Here is a 20,220-nt window from a genome sequence, read left to right on the forward strand (position 1 = left end):
ACGTCTAAGTAACTATACTGAAACTTTATCTCTAGACTATAAGCAATCCGCGATAGACGAGGGACCTAGGCTATATACCGGACGATTTCCCGCGCTTATCCTTCGAGATAATTATCGATAATAGTCTACTATTCTAGTTCTTTGAACGACCGTTAGTAAAACAGACTTATATAGCCCTACTCCTAGGATAGGTCGAGACAATTCAGTTCAAATCCGCCTCGATATACTATAGGATACTCGGTACTAAGGTTTAAGAGTCTGCTGAATCCCTTAAGACCTATCTTACTAGTAGATTTAAGATAGCTATCGCGTATAATAGCTAGTAATCCAGAGGTATAAAAACCTTATTCCTTACTATCCGGGTCTACTAGATTAACGACTACTAGGTCTAGTACGAAGGGATACTTAGCTTTCTATATATTACTAGCCGTTATACTAGTAATTACCTTACGGAGATACTATTCGAAATCTTATAAGAGTTCGAGATTAAGTACCGATTAACTGCAATTACGTACGATAATACCTTAAACAATAAGACCCTATATAATACGATATAAGACTACTTGCTTTACTCTTCCTACTTCCTTCTAATATTCTATAGTATTTCAGCGATTGATACTTGTTAAGAGAGGTATAGTATAACGGCTATGAGGCTAGCAACGAGCTTAGAGGAAGGTACGGAGAGCAGTCCCGACTCGGAGATAGGAGAGGATAAGGAGGAGGCAATCGCGGAGTATAATCGAGCTAGCCGTCCCGAGCGATTTCCCTACTTTGTATATACTGCCTAGCTTCCCTTAAAGGCCTTTTTCGACCGCCTAGGGCTCTGTCCGACTAACGACCTTTCCGAATACTAGAATTACGAGAAAGATCGGCAGATATTATAGAGGAGGAGAAAATAGAGTAAGCAGATTAGCCGCCCTTAAGCTAATAGTATACCTTACCTCCTTCTGAAGGTAAGATTAGTCTCTACAGCCTATCGCCTATTAACCTTCCTATTTTCAAAGTGTAGTCGGCTCTCGTAGTCGGCAATTATAGTCGGTACTTAAGATTCCCTTCGCTAATTTCGATCCCTAGATCCGGAAACTTTGCGTCTTTATTAACTTAAGCTCTTAAAGGTTCGAGCAGTTTATCGACCTATAGAAAGAGATACTTTAAAAGAAGGAGCTATTTGCAAAGCACCGTCGGTAGAATAGCGTTCAAGATCGGATCCTAAGGGTCGTTTAAGATATAAAGACAAGGTAGTCCTTAATAACGTTAATGCTCGATCGCTTTAGCAGACTATAAAGAGTTATCGAATCTTATATCGATCGACTCGACCTAAGTAAAGATATAGGTATCGATTCCGAAGAGTAGTAAAGGGTTAAGTACCTTATCGACCTTACGAAACCATTCGTAGCGGCGATAGCAACGATCGGAACAACGAAAGGTCTGACTATCTACCTTGTCCTTATATACTATAACTAGCTTTTCGACATTCTAGAGGAGGCGATAAAGCGACTTAAGAATAAGAGGATACCTTAGAAGAAGGATATATATTAGGTATACGAGGCTGCTTAGGCTAAGCTTAAGAAATATTATCGAGATACCTAGGATCGATTTAGCGATTACTACGGCATTAGTATCCTCCTTACCCCCTGCCTTAAGCGGAAGTTCTAGGTACGCGATGACTTCGGGGATAAAAGTTACTACGAGTATTACGAGGGTAAGCTAAGAATAGAGTAGGAGAAGAGCTATCGTCTATTATCGAGCACTTCTACCTACGAGTTACGTAGTAGAAGTAGTCGGTATAAGAGCTAGATCGACTTTACTCTTAGTAGGAGTATAGAGTCTTCTTAAACTCAACGACGTAGCACTCGTAAGGGTAACGAGCTTGCCGACTATCTAGACGCTAATATAGATAAAGGGGATCTATTCGAGGTACTAAAGATATAGTCTTCGCTTAAGCCTAAGTACCCTACTCTCGTACTAATAGCGCGGGATATTCTCTGTATTCCTACGGCCGGAGTTAGGTATAAGCACGATTTCAGTATCGCTCGATACTAAAGTCGTTTCAATTGCTAATACTCTGTATTAATATTCTCTAAACTAATAGTATCCCGTTTCCGCTACTGCGACGATAAGTACGATACTAGAGTTCTTATCGCCTACGAGGCTATAGAGGCTGCTTAAGCGCTTCTTAGTACTCTAACTTTATAGGAGATCCTAAGTAAAGACCGAGAGCAGACAAAAGATCTTATAGAACGGATTAGTAACTTAGATACAATCAGCGATAATAAGGGAGATAAGGTAGAGGAGCTAAGGCGATCGGTACGCCTAAGCTTCAAGCTTGCGTAAGAGTACCTCCGGGATACTACGAGACGATTATAGCGAGCTTGGTTTAAGCTTATATAAAGTTTACCTACCGACTATATTTGCCGACTATAGTACTTAAGTTTCAAAATATTATAAGCTATAATCTAGTATATATATTCTTCTATATTTATTTATTCGATCTGACTACTCTCTTTCTCCTCTTATCTATATCGGGCTTATATATAGTTTCTTTTCTAATATCTAGTTTAAATAACTTGCTCTTAGGGTACTCGGTTTCTAGGCTTTTTCTTTCTGTTTACGAAAAATTAATACCTAATAGGTACGCAATACCTACTAGGTATCGTAATACCTACTAGGTTTGTACCTAATCCGATAGGTTAGGTTTACCTAGCTAAATACCTATACCTATTAGGTATTGCTAATACCCAACCTACCCTATATACCTACTAGGGTAGGTTGTACCTATAATGAGGCCTAAATCGGCATATGTTGTAACAGCTTTACGATGCCCGGCGCGCTTGTCTACGAAGTAATTCTTCTCTCGCTAGTAGCCGTAGGCATACCTCTTTATACCTAGATAGTCGGCGTCGTAATTAGATTCGAATTCTTTATCTAGATTAAATAGATTAGGTCGATCTAATAGGAGGGTACGCTTTAATAGTCGTTTGTTTAGTAGTTCTTTGTCGCCGCCGGCTGTACTGTTCTAAATAGTAGCTATTGACTAGATTAGTAGGTATAGATAGGTACGGTAGGTTTAGGGTAGTTATAGGGGTATAGGATAATTGCGGGGGTATAGGGTAGATAGGGTAGAATAGTAGTAGGTACTTCGTAGTACTTAATTTAGCATATAGTTCGGTACGTCGGTATAGTATATAGTATAGTTCTATAAGTTAGTTAGCGTTGTTAAGGTTTTACGAACGAAGGTTTGCTAAACACTTAGTCGGAAGGTATATAGTTTGTTAAGCGAGTAACTGTCTCGGCGTTGTACGGCGGCGGCGGCGTATCGGCAGCGGTATATATAGTCGTCGGCGGTAAGGCTCGTCGTCGACGTCGTATTAAGTTAGGTAGATTCGGCGTATAGTTACTAATTTAGTTGATTTCGGCGTAGGGTTCTATAGTTCGATTCGGCGTATCGATTTAGCGTAGAATCGTCTTGATTTCGGCGTAGGGTTCTGCAATTTAATGCTAATTGTCGATTCGGCATAAATTCGTCTTAATTCGGTATAGGGTTTTGCGATTCGATTCGGCGTATCGATATAGTATATATAGTTCTATTAGTTAGTTAGCGTTATTAAGTTTTTAAGAACGAAGGTTTGATAGACACTTTGTTAAAAGGTATATAGTATATCAAGCGAGTAACTGTCTCGGCGTCGTACGGCGGCAGCGTATCGGAAGCAGTATATACAGTCGTTAGCGGTAGGGCTCGTCGTCGTCGCTGTCGTCGGTTGAATTCGGCGTATAGTCGCTAATTTAGTTAATTTTGGCGTAGGGTTCTACAGTTCAATTTGGCGTATCGATTCGGCGTAGAATCGTCTTTTTTTTAGCGTAGGGTTCTATAACTTAGTCCGGCGTATCGATTCGGCGTAAGCTCGTCTTGATTCGGCGTAGGGTTCTATAATACGATTCGGCGTATCGATACAGTAAGGTTCGGTATATAATATATAGGACTACGAGTTAGTTAGCGTTATTAAGTTTTTACGAACGAAGGTTTAATAGACACTTTAGTAGAAGGTATATAGTTTAGCGAGCGAGTAACTTTTTCGACGGCGTATCGGCAGCAGTATAAGCTATAGGCATCGGTAGGTCTCGTCGTCGTCGCTAATTTAGTTGATTTCGGCGTAGAGTTCTGCAATTCGGTTCGGATTAACGATTTAGGGTAGAATCGTCTTTTTTTCGGCGTAGGGTTCTGCAACTTAGTTAGGCATATCGATTCGGCGTAAATTCGTCTAGATTCGGCGTAGGGTTCTACAATTCAATACTAATTGTCGATTCGGAGTGTCTACGAGGTTGTTAGCGCTATAATAAGCTTTTGCGGAAGTAGGTTTGTTAGAGAGCTTATTAGAAGGTATATATCCTAGGACGTACGTAAATTCTTCGACGGCGTATCGGTACCGGTATGTCGTCGGCGGCGGCGTAAATGTCTCTTCGGCGTATCGGCGGTAGACGTCTATAGCGGCGGTATATATCGTCGTCGTCGTCGTAGCGGTAGGTGTCGGTAATATCGGTAGTATAATGTCGGTAGAATAAAGGAAGTCGACTGACTTATAGAAAGTTCTAGTCTGCTTATGTTATCGTAATACGTTATACCGGACGATAGTTCTTCCGGCTCCTAAAGCCGCGCTCTACGCCGCCTACCTTACCTTAGAGTACTACGTAGCGCTACGTACCTGCGTACCTACGTACGCAATACAATATACGTACTACGCGCTTGCAGCGCATAATAGTAGATTGCCTCCGGCGGGTATAGTAGTCCTTCGCTTTGCTACGGAACTACGCGGAGGTACCTCCGGCGGCTACTATATAGAGCTTTTTTTTTATGCCTATAGCGGGCTTTTTTGAGGTAGTAACGTATTCGGTTTAGCGTACTCTACTACAAAGGATACGCTAATAGAGAACTGCCGCGCGGCCCGATAGGCGCTCCCGGACCGATTTCTCTAGCTAGAGTATACTAAACCCTAAATTGATTGGCCTCTACTCCCTCTCTATGCCTAACCTACGCTACGCTTCGGAAGGCTAGGGAGGTCGTTCCGTACTAACTAAATATCTTTACTTCGACGTACCGATACGTATATATATACCTCTCTAATTGCTTCTATATACTTATACTAACACTATACCGCAAAAATCACTAGATTCGGCCTATAAACGCGCGAGATACGGCTCTTAGCTTATAAGCACTATAACGAACTACGAAACGACGGCTACGAACGACCCGAACGGCCTAAATAATACCTTATTTATCGACGACGACGATACCGATACGAGCTTCCGGCTGCTAGATCTATCTTTACTGTTTACTATACTGCCGAGCGGCTTCTACTATATTAAGATATTAGAAGAGCTATTCCCTAATCGACCTACTAATTAAGAGGAGGACAGTTACAATCTAGCGTAGAATAATACTAGTATACTTAATAAATTACCTACGCCGGACGCGCCGGACGATCCGATTAGTCTACGGATATAGCTGTACTAAGGCAAGTATACCTCTAATACTATTATAATCGACGATACTATAGTCGACGACAACGCCGGCGACGCTAGTAACGCTAGCGCTAAGTTATTGCTATCTAAATACCCTGCCTTACGGTAGCAGCCGGAGCCGGCTACTATAGAAGTAACCGTCGACAAAGGACGTAGTAGCAAGAAGGTTAAGTTTTACTTACTATCCGTCTTCTATATAGAACTACCGGTACTACGGCCCTATCCGACGTAGATTCCGTATTTACTGCTTACCGAGAGCCGTATACCGGCTGTCTGCGAGTTTATCGATACTATAGATCTATACTATTATAAGTATCTACGTACCGGTAAGATATTCCGAAATCCGGACTATTATAAGGCTAGGCTATAGGATTACGCGTTTAGTAAAGGATTTGCGGTTGTCTGTACGTCTAGTAACGTTAACCGAGCTATATATAAGTGTATTTACTATAGAACTAATACTAGAAACAACGACGGATTCGACGATTATATAAGCGATAGCGACGACGAATTACTTACTCTACGCGTTCGTAACGCGAGGAACGTACGATAGTAGGGGTATAGGTAGAACTGCCGACTAGGTTACGTATAGTTAAGGCAAGGTACGACGGTTAAATAGTAGTAGCTAACTGTTAATTCACTCGACTATACGTACGAATTAGCGCTAAACCCTTCCGTTTATACTGTCTACGAGACACGGATGCCTAGGTTCGGTAAAGCTATAGTATAAGCCGCGTAATATCGACTTACGAACGAGTTATATAGTACTATATTATCTATATACCGATAGTTATTATTATATAAACTTAAGCTTAATCGCAAACGTTACTATAACCTAGCTAAGGGTAATACGTTTAGTAGCTCCGGCGACGCCGATACCGTTATTAACGCGTTGCTTAGTATTCTCGTTACTCTCGGATTCGAATATAAAGGCCGTTAGTCGTTTACTACTAATCTATAGACTAGTAGTACTACGTAGGCATTACTTAAGCAGCTTGTTTACTAGTAGTAATATATAGCGCGCTTTACTACGCGATTCGTACTAGATTATAGCTTCTAGATAGACACTACGTTTAGTACTAATCGTACCGGCCTATTACTTAGCGTATTTATAGGGGTTACTAATACCGGACAGTTATTTCCGATATATTATTTACTAATAAAGTTAGAGAGTAAAGAGGATTAGCTATTTATACTACTTGTCGTATTCAACAACTATCTATATAACTATCGGCTTAATAAAGTAATTATCTTAGATACCGGAGCCGGCCTTATTGTAGCTATTCCGGAGTTACTATTTTAGCGCTATATTTAGCAATTCTGTTAATAGTACGCGGCTCAAAACCTTTACAAGTATATCGATAAGGGTACTGTATACGTAGTACGTACCGAGGCCGCCGATAGTAAGGTATACTAAGCTACTATAGCTACTAACGACGAATCGACTATACGAATCGATGCGCTAAGACGTACGCGAGCTCGTAAACTAGGCTATACCGCCGAGCAGAAGACGGAATTGAAAGCGCTTATATAGCCGTAGCTACAAGCGGATATAGCCGAAGCCGCTAATAAACTCGAGGCGGCTATTATCGACGGATTGACTACGGAGGATACCGAATATTTCCGTAATACCTACGTCGTTATTAAGTAGCGACTAGTAACGTATTATATTAAGTATCTACCGAATAATAGGGCTCGCTCGTTACAATACGCGGAAGGCGGCAATTGCGGTATAAAGGGGTATCTGCCGCCGTACTTATTACTAGAACAGTACATTAAAGGCATTAAGCAGTATCTAGATAAGCTGTTTAATAATTTAGAACGGTTAGAAGAAAACACGTACGTTAGGTTACCCCTATAGGCCGTAGCGGCTAATAACCTCGGTTATTTCGTATAACTTAATAGCTAATATACGATATAGACAATCGACAGACTGCTAGTTTTATAGTATAACGCCCTCGGCCTTAAACGTACGGTAGATAAGGCTAATTATACGCGCTCGGCAGTAACGGCAGAGCTGTATCCGATACGCGATTACTATATAGATATAAGAGTAGGGTATGTATAGTAATGTATAGAGCGTCCTTCCTACCGCGTAGGAAAAGGAACAAACTAATTCTTATCCTTCGGAAAGGAGAGAGCAGCGTCGTATAATATACCTCTACGCTAAGCATACGCAGGCGCTACGCCGCGCGGGCGGTCGCCCGATAGCCGATCGCCCGACGACTCGGATTATACTGCTTCTGCAGCCCGTCCTACCTTAGGCTAAGTTAGGCTAACGTACCTTAGGCTTAAATACCTAACCGCCCTCTAGAGCTATATACCTCTAGGCCTAGCTGTTATAATTATCTCCTCTCCCTAATAGAGCTGTCTCTAGCGATATATTCTACGTATCGTATATAGAGTATATATAGAGCGTATACGGAGATACTCGTATTCTATATAGAGGCTAGTCGTTATACTAGGAATCCTAGTAGTTACCCTAGGGCATTCTATATAGTAGAATGTAAGGAAGTCAATAGAATATAGAATACGACAGAAGAAAGCCCGCCTAGCAATAGGTAGTAGCAACGAGTAAGTATATTTCGTCCTCTATACTACGTCTTTTCTTCGTTCCTTAGTTCTTCCCTAAACTATTTTTTTAGGAAAAACTCTAAGCTCTTCGTACTATCCTCGTAACCTATACGTACGAGATATACCTCCGAAGCGCGCGATAGCCGCAAAGGCGCCCGAGAAGCCCGTTCTAGAGTACGATCCGTATCGCGGTCGCGCTGCGGCTAGAGCGTACAATATTTGCCTCCGCTATATAGAGTATATGTTTAAGGGTACGTCGAGACCTACGCGTTGTATACGCCTTACCTACGTTTCTTCGCTAACCTAATCTAATAGTAGTAGACGCGAACGGCGTCGCCGAGCGCGCCTATAATAGTATAATAGCTCCTAGCTGTAAGAAGAAGTACTAGAGGTACGCGAAAGGGCGCTACGCGTACGAACGCGTAGTAGACCTAGACCTGCTTCGGCAGGCGCGCTACCTACGTATCCTACGCGTAGCGCTTCGTTCTTATATAGCCGGTATACGCTCGGTATAGGTAATACAGTACTTATAGCGGCTAGGGGGTAAGATTCTAGAGAGCAAGAAGGTACTTGCCTCTAATAAGGGTAAGGCCGTCGGCGTCTACGAGACGCCGAAGAAGGGTAGTAGTAGTAGTATAGCTAGCGCGCCGGCGTCGAGCGCCCTAGCCGTAGCCGACTACCTAGAGATAGCGAAAGCTACCTCTACCCTTTAGGGTATCTTTAAGCTATAGTACGAGGTAAGTTCTATCGCTTCGTACCCTACTCGTAGGCGTCGCTAACGTCTGTCGTAGATAGCTCGCTTAGCCGGCGCTGCCGGTACTGCTTTAGATAGCGCGGTAGCGACCGCGTATCCTAATTACGGTAGCTAGGAGCCGTACCTATCGGACGGCGAGGAGGAGATAAGCCTGCCTAGCGATAGTAACGACGACGACGACGACGACGACGCCGGTAACGGTACCGGTAACGGTACCGGTAACGGTACTAGTTCTACCGTTCCTCCTATTAGCCCTACTCCTACTGCTCCCTCTTCTAGTACTACTAGTACCGGTAGTACTACGGGTGCCTAGCCCTCTCGTCGCGTTCGGTTAGCCTACGTTTCTAGTACGCTACGCGTAGGTTTTAGTATTTTTGTTTTTGTATATAGTATTCCCGGCTTAGCTAGTTAAAAGCAAATTGATTCTTAATCTCTCTACCTACGTCTCGCTCGTACTATACTACTACGTTTCCGCTATACTTCGAACTCGTCGAGGGCGGCGTACTTACTAATATACTCTTTAGGTTCCTATTAATCAAATTCCTCGGGCTAGCTACGCTAGCGTACTAAGTACTATCGGATACCCTTCCTTAGGCGCGTATCTAAGATCTTTTCTACCTCGTAGAGTCCTTCTTTATCGGCGAGTAGGAGGGTTCCCTCCTACGCGTTACCTACGCGGCCCTTATAGGGCTCGAGATATAAGACGTAGAAGACATTGTAGATCTGCGATCCTACTAGTAGGGCTAGGCAGTACGCCTGCTTCCCTACGATATCGATTACCTTGAATAGCCCTACGAACTTATCTACAAACTTTTTCGTAGGTACCTTTAATCTTAGGTTCTTAGTAGATAGTAGTACTATATCCCCTACCTTAAACCCTATTATAGTATACTTCGCGTTAAAGTACTTCGCCTACGCTTTACTAGCGCGTTACTAGCGCTTACTTAGGGTTTCGTAGTTCCGTTTTAGTCTCTCCGTAGCGTCTACTACGGCCGGTACCTCCCTCTCCGCGAGCTCGCCCCGAGCGTTATACGTACTTATCGCTAGCTCCGGGTTGAAACTATATAGTACCTTAAATAGTAATATCTTTAGGACGGCGTAATCGCTGTTATTATACGCGAATTCCGCTTATATAAGTATACTAGCCTAATCGTCCTACTACTCTAAGCAGTAGATACGTAGGTACGTCTCGATTACCTAGTTCGTCCGTTCGGTTTGACCGTCGGTTTGCGCGTAGAACGCTATACTAAGCCTACGTTTTACCTACGCCTTATAGTAGAAGTCTAACTAGAACTAGCTTGTAAATACCGAGCCTCTGTCGCTTACAATACCTATAGGTATACCGAACCGTCGTACGATTTCGTTTACTAGGATGTCTACTAGGTCTACGCTAGTACATTTCTTCGTAGTTAGTACAAAGGTTACTATTTTAGTATACCTATCAACGATTACGAGGATCGTATCGTAGACGCGGTCGCCGCGCTTGCTTAGTAGCAGGTCCGTAATAAAGTCCTAGGTCAATTCTTAGAACGGCCTTTCTAGTATTAGTAGCGTAGCTAGTTCGCCGTATAGACGGTAGCGTCGCGCTTTCGACTTTTAATAGGCGTTATAGGTAGCGACGTATTCTGCTACCTCGGTAGCTATTCCCGGCTACGAGTACTTTCTCCGGATTAAGGCCGTTGTCTTATCCTTTCTGAAGTACCCTACTAACGGGTCGTCGTAGTGTATACGTATTAGCTATGCTCTAAGTATGTAGTCCTTAGGTATATACAGCGCGTCGCCGACCTATAGGTTACCTTCTTAGGCGACGTATTCCTCGAATACGCCCTAGTTGCTTATCGCCTGCTCGTATACTACGTATACGTTAGGCTCTGCCTAGACGAGTATATAGGTATATATTAGAATCAAGTCGGAGACATTTGCGTACGGCTATTCGTCCTTAGACACAACTTAGGCAACGCGGATAGGCGACGTATAGTACTACTATAGGTTAGCGTTAGTACCTCTCTTAACGCTACGGTATAAACGATCGCCGGTAATATAGATACGTAATACCTTCGGGCTGTCTGCTTCTAACGTACGTCCGTCCTATAGCTATAGCTTAGTTTATAGGGTAGGGAGGAGGTTGGTTACCTTACGCGACTTATATACGTAATCGCTACGTCGCGACGGACCGTCGGCTAGGTTTCGCTTGCCTGCCTAGTAGGTAATAGTAAAATCGAAAGCCGCTAGGAATATCGTCTAACGGGCCTGTTGACCTGTAAGTTTCTTTACGCCTATAAAGCCTCTTAAATTAGCGTAGTCGACAAGTACCTTAACCGTATACTAGGCGCCTTCGTAGTATAGCCGCTAAGCTTTAAATAATTCGACTACCGCTAATAATTCCGAGTCGTATATCTTGTAATTATATTCTATAGGGATTATCTTATAGGAGTAGAAAGCGATAGGGTACTATTTAGAGCCGAAGAGTTAGCTTAGGATACCTACGATAGCAAACGCCGAGGCGTCGCTTTCGATATACAGCCGCAACGCCGGGTCAAAATACCTTAATAGGAGTACTTACTAGAAACGCCGCTTAATCTCTTGAAACGTATACTCCTCGGCTACGCCCTACTAGATCGGTCCTAGCTTCCTACCTTTTATAGCTCCCTTTAATAGTGCCGTTAAGGGTACTACGATCCTCGAGTACTCGAAGATAAATCTACGATAAAAATTCGTAAATCCTAGAAAGGACTGTACCTCCGTTAAGGTAGTCGGTATTAGCTACGCTCCGATTGCGTCTACCCTACGAGGGTCTATCTTTACGCCGCTAGGGGTTATAACGAACCCGAGGTAATCGACCTCCTTTATAAAGAATTTGTACTTTGCGTACTACGCGTAGAGTACGAATTTGCGGAGCCTCTTAAGCACTTCGCGTACGTCCTTTATATACTACTCGTATGTCTTACTATAGATAAGGATATCGTCGAGGTATACTACGTAGGTAATATCAACTAGTCCTACTAGAGCTCGGTTAATATACGCCTAGAACGTCGCCGGGGCGTTAGTTAGACCGAAAGGTATAACCTTATATTAGAAGTAACTATAGCGCGTACGGAACGCAGTCTTCTAGCGGTCGCTTTCCTTAATCTTAATACGGTAGTAGGTATCGGCTAAGTCTAGGTACGTAAACTATTCGGCTCCTATAAGCCTGTCTAGCGTTTCGCCTATAAGGGGCAGGGGATGCCGGTTTTTTACCGTAATTTCGTTTAGGCTACGATAGTCTACGTACAGTCGTAGTAAACTATCCTTCTTTAGTACGAATAGTACCGGCACGCCTGCTTTACTTATACTAGTCTTAATCTAGTCGTGTTCTAGTACATTAGTAATGTATTTATATAGGTACTTAAGTTTAGCGCCGGACTAGTAGTATAACGGTCGAAACGGTAGAACGGTACCTAGCCGTAGGTCGATCGTATACTCTACGCCGTTTACTAATTTGCTACGCTATTCGTCTATAGGAAACAAGACGTCGTAGTAGTCCCGATATTCTATTAGCAACTCCGTAAGCTCTAACCCTACGTCTGTCCTACGTACTATTACTACGTATACGTAGGACGAGTTCTTTAGGTCCTTAAAGAAATCCGGTACCTCTCGGACCTTAACGTACAAGTGCTCGCTACTGTAGCGCTATTCGTCGGTAGTACTGTCTACTACTACTTACTAGGTACGGCGCTACGGCCGCCCTAGGATAAGATTAGGTTCCGGCGTATCGTAGGTATAAAACAAGCCGCCTATCGTACGCTCGTTATCCGCGGAGTCTATAAGGGTTATACAGATATAGTACGCTCCGTAGTAGTAGCCTAACTAGCCTATAAACGAGCTCGCCGGCGGTAGGAGTACGTTCCTACGGACCGTAAGGTTATACTTTAGTACGAAGCTACGCGATACTATATTAATGTTAGCGGCATCGTCGAGTAGTATAGTAGCAGGGGTACGCCCCTTATACGTCTCGACTTATCCTTCGAGGATATAAGTATAGTATACCTAGATAGGCAAAGGTATATCGCCGTTAAGATTAGTATCTAGAGATTGCGACTCTCCTCTAATACCTTCTCTTTTTTCGACGCTTGCTCTTTAGGTACGGTAACCCTACGAACCGTATTCGCCTTATCGCGGCTTGCGTAGTTAGGGTATACGGAGTCGGTCGCGATATATCCCTTCTTCTTATAGGAGTAATACTCTAGGTTCTCGTACCCGCGTACTATCGACAGCGTTATAGTCGATAAGATACGCCCGTCGCGTAGGACCCTGCTCTTACTACGATCCTATCGATCGTAGTTTTGCGGTACGTCGCTCTCGGTACGCTTGCGTTTGCCCTACGCGCTATAGTCGCGCCGATAGGGCTCGTCCTTAGTATAGACTACTAGGGCGTTGTCTGCTTGTTCTAGGCGCCTTACTAGGTTTACGAGCTCTACTCGCGTATTAGGGATAGTATATCCCTTAACGATGTCCCTACGTAGCGACGGCTTTAACTTTGCGAGGAAGTAGTATATCAGCTATGCTTACATATAGTCAAACTAGGCTTCTAGATAACTAAGCTACGCTACGAAATAACGGACGCTCTAGTCCGGGCCTTAACGTACCCTTTTATACTTAATTATTACGCCGATCTAACGGTTCGACTAATCGCCGACGGTATTGCGGAGCTATCCCTTAAATTCCTCCTAAGTATAGTCCTCGGGGATTACGTCGGAATACTCGTCGTACTACGTCTCCTACGCTTCGCCTACGAGCTATATAATACTATATAGGACCTTATCTTAATCGGTTCGATATTCTCGGAGGGTACTAAGGAATACGACCTCGAGGTACCTAATAAAGTTACGATATTCCTTATCGGTGTCTCCTTTAAACGGCTTAGGTTCTCGAATCTTAGAGCCCCTATATAGGGAGTAGGTACGCGACGGGTTCGTAGCCCGCCTACGTACATTACGTAGGTCCGTCGACCTAAGGTCTTCCTCGAGTCCGTCGAGAAGATCGGGCTCGGTATCGTCGTTATCTATAGTAACTATAACGGCTAGAGTTAGTACTCGGCCCTAAATTTGCTCCTATAGACGTTAGTTTTCCCTCTTAAGGGCCTGAACTTCTAACTCTATATAGAGACGCTAATTTGCCTCCTCGAGCTATATATATCTAGTATACGGGTCGACTACGTAGGCCTCTAGCTAGGTAGGAGCCTCCTCGAAAGGAGTCTCCCCTAGGTTCCCGTCTACCTAGGTATTTGTAGAGCCCGATACCGTCTCCTCGGAAGATTAGGTATCCTCGTCTACTTCGCCGATAACGCGGCCTGCCTACGCTATAGCTACGGCGCGGTCGCGTTGCTATCGTAGGGCTATCGGACCTCTATAGATCACTACCCTTTAGAAGGATAGAAGAATTAGAAATATAAGAGTAGGGTATATATAGTAATATATAGAGCGTCCTTCCTACCGCGTAGGAAAAGGAACAAACTAATTCTTGTCCTTCGGAAAGGAGAGAGCGGCGTCGTATAATATACCCCTACGCTAAGCATACGTAGGCGCTACGCCGCGCGGGCGGTCGCCCGATAGCCGATCGCCCGACGACTCGGATTGTACTACTTCTACAGCCCGTCCTGCCTTAGGCTAACGTACCTTAGGCTTAAATACCTAACCGCCCCCTAGGGCTATATGCCTCTAGGCCTAGCTATTACAATAGATTATAGTAAAGTTAAACAATACGGACTGCTATATACTTATATACTACTACCTATAGTAATTAAACGGAAGCCGATTACTCGTAGTATACTATACCCTCGTTACTTTGCGCGCAATCGTTCCGTTTACGCTAGTAACGCCGTCTAGTAGACACCGAACTAGTAGAATCAATACGACGCTATAACGGATAGACTATAGGAGGCATTACCGTAACGCGCGGACAGTTATAATTGTATATAGGCTTCTATACTACGCTAGTTAAGTTGCTTACTATTACTACGAGCTACGGACTATAATACCTATATAGACAAGCTCGAAGCGTTCGAAGCCGTTTACTTAACCGGCCTATAGGCTACTTAACGCGACCGTTTACTACTAGAAGCGATTCTATTTACGGTACCTACGAAGCCGGCTTAGTATCTACTACTACCGCAGTTGCCGAAGCGCGGCAATAAGACGACTAATAGGCTTATAACGAGCGTAGAGGTAGCTAGTAAAGATATAGCGTTAGCTAAGAAGGCTACTACTATCGCGTTACGCTCCGAATTTGTAGCTTAGTAGTATGCTATTGTAGCCGACGTACTATAGACAGCTGTAAGTAATAAGTTAGTAGAGGTTAATACTACCGAGCTAGTACGTAGCCGTAGCTATAGATACGGCCGTAGACGTCCGCGCGGCCGTAGTCGCGGTCGCGGTTATAGTATTATATATAGTAAATTAGTCGAGACTAACGGTTTAGCGTCCGGTAATAGTAACGGTAGCGGTAATAGTAGCGGTAACGGTAGCGGTAATAGTAGCGGTAACGGTAACGGACGTATAGTCGAGGGTAACGGGGCTAGAGGTCGTTAAACGCGCTTTATAGGCTATAAAGTAGTAGATTATATAGTATTGAATAGTACTTTACGTAGGTAGTTAATATATATATATATAAGTAATATTTAGCCGGAGCTAACGTTAATCCGCGCCGAGGCTTAGTTATCCGGATGCCTACTGCTTAGTTACTTCCGAATCGTCCTTTAAGATCGTCCTGTCCCTTAACTCTCGCTGCTATATATATATATATATAAATATCTCCTCTCCTTTTTCTCCCTTCCTTCCTCTTAGTAGCGCGATAGTACTAGCTCTTTATATACTACCTAACAACTATCTACCTACTAAATAGTATATACTTACAAATAACAAACATTTATAGCTACCTGCCTTAAATATTGCTAATACGAAGTAACCGTACTATACCCTATACCTTAAAATCCAGACGTAGTATTATGTAAACACACTTAAATTAGTTGTAGCAGATAGCTATCTTTACCTTATAGTCCGCTTTATAACCTACTATTACGTCTATATCGATATTCGAGATGTCGCTATCGCTATTACTATCGCGCGGATTCGCGATCTGTTACGTATATACGCGATCTTAAACTTAGAGACAGCGTACTTATAATAGCGACAGCAATACCCCGAGTATCGATATAGACGTAACGATACGTTGCAAAGCAGGTTGTAAGGCATCGATCGCCGCTTTCTAGTACTGATTTGAGTGTGTTTTAGGTATATTACCTATTTTGCGAGCATTTTGGGCATAGTACGGTTACTTCGTAACGGCAGTATAGCAGTATAATAAATCCTTCCCGCTCAATCAAACAACCTCAAAACATCATCCGCCCCTCTCCCCCCCTATTTCGGCTCTCTCGCCCAAATCATCTCCCGAAAGGCCCAAACAAAAATAAAATGCAGGGCGGGCGAGCAGAATTTAAAAAAACCTCAAGGTACCCTCAAGGGTGTAATGCATGGCCTCCTCTACGCGGGGTCTCCGCAAAATAAAAAAACCCCCGGATGTAACCTAGGGTGTAGTTTAATAAGACCCTAGTACCTAGTATACACATGCTCACACGCACGCTGCACACGCTGCACGCACACGAGAGAGAAAGAAGAACGTGATGCGCAAGGATTATTGAATGGGAAACCAACAAACAACCTACGTTCTCTCTCTCTCTCTCTCTCTTATGCGACTCATATAGGTATGCGAGGTTTTAAAGTTTCTGTAACAACAACCTAACCGTAGTAGTATGTAACTATGTACATACAGTATGTAGTCAGTAGATGGCACAGCATGGAAACAAGGAATCAACGTATGAAAAAATAAAAAAAATTCAAATCACTCGTGAACGAGAAGGAATACAAAATTCGACGAATCGACGTGAGACGAACAGACGAGAACCAGCCTGTCGGGCAGCCATGTGAGAAGCTTATATAAAAAAGAAAAGCCAGCCCTAGCTGACCTGGGGGCAATCAAGTGTTCGAGGGGATAATGGATGGGACAAGGGGGGATGTGGGTGGAAGCGAAGCGAAGAGATACATCGATGTGCTCAGAATGGGTCACGATGGGTTGGGGACTTTTTATCGATACATACCTTATATACCTGACCTTACATACATGTAGTTGATCTAAGTATCTCTCTCTTACCCCTCTCTCTCTACCCTCCTCCCAGCTCCACATCTCTATCTCTTTTCTCGTCTCATCTTGTCGCAGCTTACTGGGACTATTTGGCTGCTGCTTCATTCACGCCTTGGTCGCGTGTGAGTGCGAGAGAGAGAGTGTGTGTCGCGACGCGGGAAATACCAAGCCCACAACACAAGATCTTCCCCCCCTTTTATTTTCTCTTTTGGTGGTTTTACAATGACGATTTTCAAAAAACAATCCCTCAAGACGGGAAATGCGAGCCGTACGAAAGCTTCGGAGCTTACACTGCGGCAATCAATTTGTACGACGCAACACCTCACCCAGAGAACATAAAAAAAAGTGTAAACCAAAAAAAAAAAGAGAACAGAACAAAAAAAAAAAAACTAATCCTCCCTCCGACTTTTAGATCCCCTCTGCCTAGTAACAATCCTCTTCTTCCTCTGGGGCTTCTCCTACGGCCTCCTCGACACCCTCAACAAACACTTCCAAAACACCCTCGGAATCACTCGCGCGCGATCCTCCGGCTTGCAAGCCGCCTACTTCGGCGCCTACCCACTCGCATCTCTGGGCCACGCCAACTGGCTGCTACGCCACTACGGCTACAAAGTCGTCTTCATTTGGGGATTGTGTTTGTACGGCATTGGAGCCCTCGTGGCGTGGCCGTGCATTCTGCACAAGTCGTTTGGAGGGTTTTGCGCGGCAATTTTCATCATTGGAAATGGTTTGGGCTCGCTCGAGACGGCTGCGAATCCGTATATTACCGTCTGTGGACCGCCGAGGTATGCGGAGATTCGGATCAATTTTTCTCAGGCGTTTAATGGGGTGGGGACTGTGGTGGCGCCGGTGTTGGGGTCGTATGTCTTTTTTAAGAAGGTGGATGATAATACGGATTCGTTGAAGACGGTGCAATGGGTGTATCTCGCCATTGCGTGTTTTGTGTTTGGACTGTCGGTGGTGTTTTATTTGTAAGTTGAACTGACTGACTGACCTTTTTCTTTTCTTCGTTATGATGATGATAATGGTTCTGACGATACTTTCATTCTACAGCTCCCCGATTCCAGAAATCACAGATGCGGACATGGCTTACCAAGTCGAGGAAACTCACGCTGGCGACAATGAACAATCTTTCTGGAAACAGCACCGACTCTTCCACGCGGCTTTCACACAATTCTGCTACGTGGGCGCACAAGTCGGCATCGCCTCGTATTTCATCAATTACGCCCACGAAGCGGGGAGATCCGATGTCGCAGCGTCGAGACTTCTTGCAGGTGCGCAAGGGACTTTTACTCTGGGACGTTTCGTCGGCGTGGCATTGATGAAATACTTCAAACCAAGATGGATTTTCTTGGCTTATATGACGGGGTAAGCATGCAAGCAAGCCTTCTCCCAGACTCTGGGCCAACGTGGAAGGAATATGTCAAACTGACCTGGTCAAATCCCACAGCTGTATCGTTTTCGTCTCGCCAGCAATCGGGCTAAAACATGGAAACGCGGGGATTGCAATGCTCTATATTGTCCTATTCTTCGAGTCCATATGCTTCCCCACCATCGTAGCCCTCGGCATGCGCGGTCTTGGCCGTCATAGCAAGCGTGGGTCCGGCTGGATCGTGGGAGGAGTCTGTGGTGGAGCTGTGGTACCTCCAGCACTAGGCGCAGCCGCAGATCAAGTCGGGACTGCACGCGCGATGTCTGTTGCGCTAGCGTTCTTCTTGCTTGCTTGGGCATATCCATTTGCGGTGAACTTTGTACCATCTTATAGGGATCCTGCTGATAAGCTTGGCTCAGCGGAGATTGGAATGAAGGGAACGTTGCCACGTAAGGATGTTGAAGCGGGAAGTGATGGAGGAGTCCCGAGTGAGGAGGAGAAAGGTGGCGCAGTGCATCATGAATTGGAAGCCCAAGGCGAGGACAAGATCATGGAGACCAAGGCCTGAGGTACTTGCTAGATGAATCTTGCGAGTAATATTGTTGTGGTAAGAATGTCATCTGAGTTGCTTTTGAGAGGGGACGGTGGAAGCAAATGCCGATGAGGCAAAAAAGCGTCTACGCGAGGAAGGTAAGTATCAGCAATGCTTTGAGCTCCGCGTGCCTCTTTCTCCCTGCCTCATCATGCGTTGCCAGATGTCTAGTCGATAGCACCATACAACCCTCGTCGTACTCAAAGCAAAGCGCGCTCGCTGAATTCAGCATGGTGTCTCCGTGGTGAGCCATCTGATCCTGCATTCTGAAGTAATCAGCCGAGCTGTGATCTTGCAGCACTCGAAACGCAGGAACTGAAGATGGCTCCAAATGAGGGGTGCATTATCTCTCCGTTTGACAGTCGCGGAAAAGCGTGACAGTGAGGCCCAAAAGACTTCGAACTGGTAGTATTTTGAGCACAGCAGCTTTATCACATGTAGTCCTTCGGTATCCAGAGGCTTCCTGCATCGCTCGATCTCGTTGAATGCTTCAATGCTCTGACTTTGAACGCTGATCACTTGTCCAGCGTTTCCCTCGCTTCAATCAGCATGAGAAGGATCCAGTGCTCTCTCAAGCCTCTTTGATTGCACCAAGTTTCTCCCTCTCCATCCTCTCCCGCTTCCTCTCCTCCCTTAACGCCTTCCTCATCTCCCTCAAATCTGGCGGCATCTCGATCCCCAATCTATTCCTCAGCACCCCCACATCTGTTTCCAATTCCTCTTCCCAGTAGACATTTACGACCTCCTCCGCCTTCAGCCCATTCCTCAACGCCCAAGGCAGATAAATGTCAAAGAAGCGTTTCCTCTCCACAGCCTTCAACCTCACCACAGCAGCCAGCGACAAACCCGTCATCGGCAACAACGTATTCGTAAATTCAAAAGCCTTAATCGCCAACTCTCCTTCAATAATCACCGGCAAGCCCGTGATGGCATGCGTGAAGTCATGTGTCTCTCTATATCTCTGCATTACGTACGCCTCCTCAGGGTCGTCGATATACCGAACCTGATCCCTCGTATCCGGCGTGACACCTTCGCGATCTAGCCAAGCTGCATAAGCTCTTCCCACACTGTTTTCAGGAAATGTCCGTAATTTCTCTAGACTGATCGTTTGGCTGGTGATGCGCGGACGATCGCGGAGGATACGCCGACCATCTGGATGTGCGAGCATGGCTTTCCGTAGGCGAGAGATGAAGTAGGGTTTGGCAGTGGCTTCGCCGAGGGCAGCGATCAAGTCGT

At 44.6% G+C, this 20,220-nt stretch overlaps 2 protein-coding genes across 2 annotated transcripts; one reads left to right on the forward strand and one right to left on the reverse strand.

Annotated features, from left to right (window-relative positions):
• Positions 1–17,242: 17,242 nt before the first annotated feature.
• On the forward strand, positions 17,243–18,960 carry SEPMUDRAFT_159574 (MFS general substrate transporter; the record flags this gene model as incomplete). Its single annotated transcript, XM_016907857.1, has 4 exons — positions 17,243–17,288; positions 17,433–17,991; positions 18,074–18,388; positions 18,471–18,960. 4 exons carry the CDS (start codon positions 17,243–17,245, stop codon positions 18,958–18,960), a joined length of 1,410 nt encoding a protein of 469 aa, XP_016756149.1.
• SEPMUDRAFT_152331 (coenzyme Q biosynthesis Coq4) lies at positions 17,439–20,201 on the reverse strand. Its single transcript, XM_016907381.1, has 3 exons — positions 18,454–20,201; positions 18,074–18,375; positions 17,439–17,991 (listed from the first exon to the last, which is right to left on the reverse strand). The coding sequence occupies exon 1, from the start codon at positions 20,150–20,152 to the stop codon at positions 19,556–19,558; it is 597 nt and encodes a 198-aa protein (XP_016756150.1). The 5' UTR covers positions 20,153–20,201; the 3' UTR covers positions 17,439–17,991; positions 18,074–18,375; positions 18,454–19,555.
• Between the last annotated feature and the right edge of the window lie 19 nt (positions 20,202–20,220).

The sequence above is a fragment of the Sphaerulina musiva genome (assembly GCF_000320565.1).
Source record: "Sphaerulina musiva SO2202 unplaced genomic scaffold SEPMUscaffold_13, whole genome shotgun sequence".
In the NCBI taxonomy this organism is placed as follows: Eukaryota; Fungi; Ascomycota; class Dothideomycetes; order Mycosphaerellales; family Mycosphaerellaceae; genus Sphaerulina; species Sphaerulina musiva.

Coding starts and splice junctions, on each gene's coding strand:
- SEPMUDRAFT_152331 (XM_016907381.1), bottom strand. CDS start 20,152: ATGCTCGCACATCCAGATGGTCGGCGTATCCTCCGCGATCGTCCGCGC.